At 49.6% G+C, this 8,845-nt stretch overlaps 1 protein-coding gene across 1 annotated transcript in view; it reads right to left on the bottom strand.

The window, feature by feature from the left end:
* The window catches only part of ARHGAP39 (Rho GTPase activating protein 39), a 151,956-nt gene extending 143,382 nt beyond the window's left edge, over nt 1–8,574 (bottom strand). Inside the window, exon 1 of the mRNA XM_050892871.1 lies at nt 8,543–8,574. Coding sequence (XP_050748828.1) covers nt 8,543–8,553 — 11 coding nt within the window. The 5' untranslated portion in view covers nt 8,554–8,574. The remainder of the gene's footprint in view (nt 1–8,542) is intronic.
* Nucleotides 8,575–8,845: the final 271 nt, after the last annotated feature.

Here is an 8,845-nt window from a genome sequence, read left to right on the forward strand (position 1 = left end):
AAACTGCCACATTGCAGTCAATAAGCGATTGCACTTTTCCATCTAATGCAATGATCTCTCCCAACTGTGTGCGAAGTGCTCTCAGGCTTGCAAGAAGCGCTACGGAAAGATCAATAAAAATCATAATACTATAGCTTCAATTCGCAGAGTAAGTAACGTTTCTGGATGGTAAAAAGCTTGGGTTTCCAAACACGTTGCCCGTGGAAGTCATTTACATTCAAGCAGAGCGCAGCGCAGAGAGGGAAGATCAATAAAAATGCAACGAGGCAGACAGAGAAATGTCATCACCTCAGGAAGAGGCAGCCCAGAAACTGCGTGCATCTGACAAGAGCACAAATGGACCAGACACGTGTGTTTTCTATAGGGGCTACACCATAAGGAAAGCACCTAGCTTCAACGCAGACATTTTTTTTCTATACTTCTCGGTGGTAAAGAGGAAGGGGACTGCATGGTCAAAACCAGTCACGGCCCAGAGAGCTGAGATCCCAGACTCTGGTATTATTTTACTGCATGAGTTTCGACACATTGAGGTCTCGTCTCTTCCCATCTGTAGAATGGGAACAGCGTTGGGGTTGTTCAGCGTGGAGAAGAGAAGGCTCCAGGGAGACCTTATAGGAGCCTTCCACTACTTAAAGGGGGCCTACAGGAAAGATGAGGAGGGACTCTTCATCAGGGAGTGTAGTGATAGGACAAGGGGTAATGGCTTCAAACTGAAAGAGGGTAGATTTAGGTTAGATATTAGGAAGAAATTCTTTACAGTGAGGGTGGTGAGGCACTGGACCAGGTTGCCCAGAGAAGCTATGCATGCCCCATCCCTGGAAGTGTTCAAGGCCAGGCTGTATGGGGCTTTGAGCAACGTGGTCTAGTGGAAGGCGTCCCTGGCCGTGGCAGGGGGGTTGGACTAGATGACCTTCAAAGGTCCCTTCCAACCCAAACCATTCTAGGATTCTATATACACAGATGCAGAATATGCCCATCCTACAGCAAGGTCAGAAATCCTGAGTTTTGGCATGCAACGCTGCATTTTTATCCAATGTTTGCTGAGGTTTTTACTCTAATTTATAACTCCCAGTCCCTACGCACAGCACTATAAGAGAAGAGCAGCCTGCAAGCCACCTTTAGGTCAGGTATCAACTGATCCAAGGCTGGCTAAGTCACCAGTGGCTGTGACACCAGCCAGCCCCCAGGCATCCTTCCTCTGTGCCACATTCAAGCACAGATATCACTAATCCCCTGCTCCTTACACCCCTCCCTCCCTCCCAGCAAGGGCTTTCTTCCCAGTCAAACTGTGTTTTAAAAAGTCAGCACTAACAAGCAAACTTTAACATTAGCCAGAAGTCAAAAAGCTCTGCTCCATACCAGAAACATAACTTCCAATCAATGTTTAATCCAGGAACAAAACCTTCTAGGATCACGTTGTCTGTAAAATACAATAAGCAAAGCCTTCTCCCTCTGACAGTCTATTTCAGGCCTCATTTGCTGCAAGTTTTATGAGATGTTAATCAACAATCAAAAATTTCCACATCCTTCACTGCAGGAATAGTGGTTTCTGCTCTCTAAATTACACCACTGGGTTACTACACGTCACAGTTAATGAGCCCCCTCTGCCCGTTTCCATCTCCTTCCCGTTTATTGTTTAAAAATACATTAACAATTTGAAAACAATTTTTTTTTTTCCATTTGAGAGCGCAGAGATGAGGATATCCAGTTGCCTGCCATTCAGCTGGGATGGTACTGAAAGTCAGAGGGATGTATTTGGCTCCCTAAAAATTGGACTGCCTCTTGCAGAGCTGTTTGTGAGAATGCTTAAAGGGCAGGAGCAGTCCCAGTAGCAAGAGAAAGAAAATAAATACAATCACCAGATCTATTAAGGCCAGAGAAACAGCGAGGGATGAAGAATCTGAGAAACGAGGCACCTCCCATTGTAACAGCACAATGTGGTTCTTTCAGGTTGCTAGCCAGGAGCTGGTAAAACCAAGAAAACCAGCTTTGGGGGTTCCTGTGAGCAATTTAAGGAGTAACGACTAATTCCAAGGGCACAGTGCAGATGCGATCTAGAGAGTGCTCTACTTCTTCCCCTCAGCACCTGGAGTACATTTATCCCTCGCTTGCTTCTTGGCAACTGGAATTAAAAATAGCCAGCCTGGATTAGTTGCAAAGTGAAAAAAGTATTACAGCAGAAATGTTTATTTTTGAGAAGAGACAGAGGAGGAAGAGGAAAGGTCTAGGTTCAATGCGTTATCTAGAGCATGTAAGGAAATAATCACTGAAGCAAAAATACAGGGAGAGCATGGCTGCTGAAGACAGGAGCAAGAAATTATTTTTAAAGGTACTGGAGGGAAGAGGTCATTGTAACATTTGTAGTGATCTTAATCAGTAGCCAAAATGAAGTTCTCACTGATATTTATTATCTGGGGCAAACATGTCCAAATAAGCATGCCGTAAAAACGCTCCTGTACGCTGACAGTGGCTACAGTCAAGCCTAAAAATCCTACACCTGATGATTTACGATCCATTCCCCAGAGCCAGTCCCCTCCATGGCTCTGCCGCACTGTCAGGGAACTTGCAGCCCTACCGGATTATACATAAATTTTACTCCTGGAATCAGCCCAGTCCCTAGAGACTTCTCGGTTCTACTTAGTGGTGTCGTTTCGGTTTGTGGGTTTTTGTTTAAAGGTTGTTGGGTAGGGTTTTTGTTTGGTTGGTTTTTTTAAATCATGTATATTCACAAGTTACTAGAGGTGAGCTGCTAAAACCTTCATCTTTCAGAAGAGGAACAACACACCACAAGTCTTTGGTCTTAATATGATTGCCAGAACGGTTTAAGGACTTGAGCCTTGCCCAAACCGGTCTTAAACCAAGATACCTACTCATGAGACACGATGTCTGCTATCTAGATTATAGTTTACCTAGAAACTTACCCAGAAAAACTTGCCCTGGATCTTCAGCTTCACCAGCATAAACGCAGATTGAGGAGTCAGAGCAGATTGACCCAGGAGAAATAATGGTCAGGTCAGTTGACCTGAAGAAGGAGAAGCCACAACAGGACATTGCTGGAACAGGGATTTAGGAAGCTACTCCTAGTTCACTATCTAAAGCAATTACTTTGTGGGAGGAAGTTGTCTACACCAACATGCCGCACGTTTCTACAGCTCAAGACTTCAACCCCACAAACATTTCCCAGACGACAACCCCCACATGGTGGCAGGAGCTGATGGCATGCAGCTTAAGGACTTGATCAAAACCAAAGTAGGTCACCTTCAAATCCAAGTACAAAACTGTGGATTCACCTAATCCTCCAGGATAGCTCCTCACAAAGCTTTAAACAAGCACAAAATTGAGACAACCCCTTCCCTGGAGCTCCACCCGAGAGCATCAGGTTTATCCTTGAAGAGGAGCTACATGACGCAACAGGCCTCCTCCACCTTCCTACTAAAGAAGGGTCACACTGGTCCATATGACAAGATTTTCTGACACTTTGTCCAGTCTAAGCCGAAATATTTCAGCAAACAAGACTCCATCATTTCTCTAGGAAGAAAGGCTTCACAGCAAAGTTCAGTCTGTCAGGAAGCACCCAACAGGCAGCCTGGACATCCATTATCCCTCCATGGAAGTGTTCAACGCCAGGCTGGATGAGGTTTTGAGCAACCTCATCTAGTGGAAGGTATCCCTGCCCATGGCAGGGGGGCTGGAACTAGATGATCTTTAAGGTCCCCTTCCAACCCAAACCATTCTATGATTCCACGATTCTACGATGCTGCCAGAACCGGCTTAAGGATTGTGGAGACTCAGAGTCCTAATTGAGAGATGAGTTGTAGATATCACAACCACAGGCAATAAGGCAGCTTTCAACTGCTGAAAGCCCCAGCTCTAGAGTTATGTACAGAAAGGCTGCTGGGATTGTCCCAGATTTTACCAGGTTTTTTAATATTAAAGAGGTGGAGGAGCAGCTCTGTAAACAGACAAGCAAAACAAACACGCACCAGATCTACGGTCAGCGGCACTGCACTCCCGAGCAGCTCTGCCCTTGTGCAGGGCTGTTTGATAACACATGCCCAGGAGGTCTGACGTCAAACTGATCACGCATGTGCAGATGTTATATTCCTATTTTTCAGAAGCCAGGCATTCCATAAAATACTTTTTTTTTTTAATTATTTTGGACAGGATCTGGGATTCAACTACATTATCTAAAATGTCTGAAGACGCTACAACTAGTTGATGGGTGGGAGAAGCTTTCTCAACCATCAGGCCTAGGCCCTATATTCCTGCTTCAAGATGATGCTATCTTACCACTCATGTAACCCACAATCACAGGTCCAAAATGCCCAATATACATGTCCTGGTTTTGGCTGGGATAGAGTTAATTTTCTTCCTAGTAGCTGGTACAGTGCTGTGTTTTGGATTTAGTATGAGAATAATGTTGATAACACACTGATGTTTTTAGTTGTTGCTAAGTAGTGTTTATACTCAGTCAAGGATTTTTCAGCTTCTCATGCCCAGCCAGCGAGAAGGCTGGAGGGGCACAAGAAACTGGGAGGGGACACAGCCAGGACAGCTGACCCAAACTGGCCAAAGGGATATTCCATACCATATGACATCATGCCCAGTATATAAACTGGGGGGAGTTGGCTGGGAGGGGCGGATTGCTGCTCAGGAACTAACTGGGCATCGGTCAACGAGTGGTGAGCAATTGCCTTGTGCATCACTTGTTTTGCATATTCTAATTCTTTTAGTATTGTTATTGTCATTTTATTATTATTATTTTCTTCCTTTCTGTCCTATTAAACTGTCTTTATCTCAACCCACAAGTTTGGGTTTTTTTTTTTTTTCAATTTTCCTCCCCATCCCACTGGGTGGGGGGAGCGAGCGAGTGGCTGTGTGGTGCTTAGTTGCCAGCTGGGGTTAAACCACGACAATAGGCTAGGAAGAATGAGGCAGAAGGGATATACTTTTAAATCAGAATAAAAAGCTGGCCTTGCTAGCCACACAACCTGTATCATCTCACTGCTCTTATGTTGCCAGGTTCGTTAGCGTACCTAAACATATCTTCATTAATCTTTGTAAAGCTGATCCAGAGTATGCCCAGCATTGCTGTTAAACTTAACAGCTGCAGCAGCTGTCTAGGACTAACCATAAAAACCACTTTGTGGTTGCAGCCACGGTAGAAAGTGGCTCCTGTCCCAACAGGACAGCAGCAGCAAAAAAAAAAAACCAACCATTCCCAAAATGAAGATAAAAACGGTGCACCCACCAACCACACGCTCACCGTCACGGGTATCAGGAAAATCCTTTGTGAAATGCAACATTGGTCAGGATTTGGACAACCTTCAACAGTCAAGACTTCAGCAGTCTCCGCTCCTTCCAACCTTTTATGGTTGGACTCAATGATCTTAAGGGTCTTTTTCCAACCTTAATGATTCTATGATTCTCTGACCCCTGCTCGCTCCCACCACCCCAACGCAACACCCCGGCAGCAAGTCCCACGGCACACAATGGCGGGACCCTCCCAGCAAAGACACAGCCGGCACTCGATTTAACCACATTTATCCTCCTGCATCTATTCACCCACCTTTTATTCAGCTGCAAGCTATGAAGCTCTGGGCTCTTGGCCAACTGGCTGCATCTCCTCTCTCTCTCAGAGCTGCAGGTTACAGGAGACTATGGCATTTCTGCTACTCTTATTAGGATAGTTAATGACCTAATTTAAGCCATGTAGAGTATACCCAGGAATTACAGTTACAGGCTCCTCAAATGAAGTTAACAATAAATCACAGAAATTCAGCTGCGAGCACTTCTCAGGCACCTTTATATCAGCAATATTAATTTTACCAGGAGGACAGCAAGTTCTCTCCCTTCCCTCTTTTTAAGCCACTGACAAATCTCGATGTCTTGCTAGCAGCCGCCTTGGAAAAGCTCCTTTGAACCCATCTCCACCTCCTTTGGAAGAGAGCTACATGAAGACATCTGGCTTGCAGACAGGCTAGACCTTGGTTTGTCTTGATCTGCAGCAGGAAGAATACAGCAACCATAGATTTTGGCGGGAAATACCCCGTCAGCGGCTCCTTTAGCATCAGAGCAAAGGCTTCCCTAGAGATTGAGGGCGTCAACATACGCCTTTCTTCCCAAAGGAAGAGCACTGAAATTATCTGTCCCAGGGGTATTAGCATAACTCAAATCATTGGGATTAACATTAGAGTAATTTAGACTTGAAAGCCATCCCAGGTACTGGTGGAATGAGGCGCACTGCCATCAGCGATTCAAACTCCAGCGCAGAGTTAGATTAATCCAAATTTTAGGCTGGGAAGATAGCTCCCGATCAGCTGAGCGTACGTACCGGCCAAGACACACAGAAAAGAAGTTACTGGTTGCTGATGGGCAAGGATCTGCAAAACCCCATGGGAGACGTCTGTGCTTCCCTTTGGCTGCAGGAAGGGTAACACTGCTAGACGTCTTGAGCCCTCTGTCTTGCACCCATCCTAAGCGATGGGGAAGAAATATATAGCTTCCCTCTTCCCAAAAAAGAAGCGTACAGCACAGAACAATACTCAGTAACAGAACTACAAGAGGCATTTGTTACCCAACGTTAAGATCACATCTTGCAAGCATAAGCCAAGATCTCACATCCACAGGCTAATTCACATCCACAAGCACCAAATCCCAAGTACTGCCTGTCTCCCCCTGCCCCCCCCAAAGTCAGCAGCGAGACAGTTTGCAGCAGCCAGGTGATCGAATCACGAGGGTGTTGGTTCCCCCTAGCACCAAAGAAATCAGCTCTCAGCGTCGCTGCAAACGAAGGCAACAGATTTGCAGCAAGGTGCAATCACGCTGTTTTTAACGATCATGTGGTATATTAACATTCAGCCGCAGCTACTGCCTGGGCAGACACTTCATGGAGGAGATTAACCAACCATCCATGGATGGTAGCAGCAACGGCACGGCCACCGATGCCGGCCCGGTAGCATGAAGCACAGCGTCACATCTTGCTTACAACCGATCCAGATACACCCAGCCAGAGGCACACCCCTGTCTAAGCCACCTGCTGCTTGTAGGTACCCGAGAGCTCACACCAAGCTCCCCAATTTCATTAATTTTCTTTTAAAAACATTCCCCCCCACCCCACCTTAAGCCCACCCAGCTGCATGTGCCAGGTGAGGTACTGGAGCACGGCAGCTGCGGGTTTATCTGTAGAGGTCACTCAAGGGTTGATTAAACTGCTATCGCCAAGGAAGGATGGGAAAAAAAAAAATATAAAAAAAAATTCCCATCCTGCAGTTTTTGCAGCCGGAGAATGCAGGTCTGGGGAAGCAGCAGAGCAGCGCAGAGAGGGGAAAAAAAAACCCCCAAAAACCCCCAGAACCCAACCAGCAGCTTGCCATCCGCTTCACATGTGAAATAAATAAACCCCATTCCAGCACAAACACCACAACTCGGCCATTTCTTCCCCCCTCCGAGACCAGTGCATCTCTCCCCACACCCCCCCCAAACCTCTGCGCACCCTGCTGCAGCCCCACCACCCGCCTCCCCCAGCCCACCCAGCCCCTGCAGGCAGCCCCATCCCTGCCCGCACCCCTTTCCCAGCACATCCCTGCATCCACACCCACTCGCATGCCACCCTGTGTGTCGTCCCCCCACCCCACGCACCCCCCCCCCCTTCGCCCTGCCACACCTTACACCTCCGTAAAAATACCTCCCCTGGCTGCATCCCGTGGGGTGGGATCCATCCCATCCATAACCCCCCCCCCCCCGCCCTGTAGAGCATCCACAGGGAGCAGGATGGGGTTGGATCCAGCCCTTCCCTAACCCCCCCCACGGGGAGCAGGGTGGGATCCAGCCCCTCACCCATCCTTTCCCAATACCCCCCTGGAAATCAGGGTGGGGTTGGGATCCAGCTCACCCCCCTCCATCTCCCTACAGCAACCACAGGGAATCAGGTGGGTGCATCCAGCCCCCCTCCCTCCCTCCCCCTGCACCAAAAGCAGAGGGGGGGGGGGAGCAGAGTGGGGTTGGGATTCACCCCCATTCCACGCACCCACAGAAAGCAGGGTGGGGTTAGGATCCCAACCTACACCGTGCAGAGCAGGTGGGGATGCCTACCCCCCCCCAAAAAAAAACCCCAAGGTGGTGCTGACACCCCCCCCAATAAGGTCCGTCCCCCCCCATATACACCCAGAAGGATCAGAGAAGGAGGAGAAAACGCTCCCTTCCCAAAAAGGGGCGCAGATATCCCCCCAAGGTGGGGGTGGGGGGGGTTTAAACACCCTTCAGGGCACCTCAAAGAGGTGGGGGCACCCCCATAACCCCTATATAGATATATATGGAGGGGGGACAGTGAAGAACCCACCCCATGGGGAATAAAAAGGGGCCTAGACCCCCCCTCAGCGCCCCCGGGGGGCCAAAGGCCCCCCCGGGGGCGCTGAGGGGGGTCTAGGCCACTTAGGACAGCCCCCAACCGCCCCCCTCCGTAGGCCTCAGGCCCCCTCAGAGGACACAAGGCCCCCCCCTCAGAGCCCCCCAACCCCACCCCGCGGTGCCGGTTCCTCACCTCTCCGCCATGTTCCCGGCGGCCCTACCGCTCAGCGGCGGCCCCGGTCCCGGTTCGGCCTTCCATGGCCCCGGTTCGGCCTTCCATGGCCCCGGCGACCGACCGACCGACCGAAACCCCCCCCTCCCTCCCCCCTGAACGCCCCGCGGCCGCCCCGCCGCCGACTGAGGCCGGCGCTCGCGCCGCGGCCCCGCCGCGTCCCGCCGTCACCAGCGACAACGGCGGCGCCGCCAATGGGGAGAGGCGGAGGGGGAGGAGCCGGGAGGCTCCGCCACGCCTCCTCCCCCGCCTCAAGCCGCGCCC

This window comes from Gymnogyps californianus, chromosome 2 (genome assembly GCF_018139145.2).
Source record: "Gymnogyps californianus isolate 813 chromosome 2, ASM1813914v2, whole genome shotgun sequence".
Classification (NCBI taxonomy): Eukaryota; Metazoa; Chordata; class Aves; order Accipitriformes; family Cathartidae; genus Gymnogyps; species Gymnogyps californianus.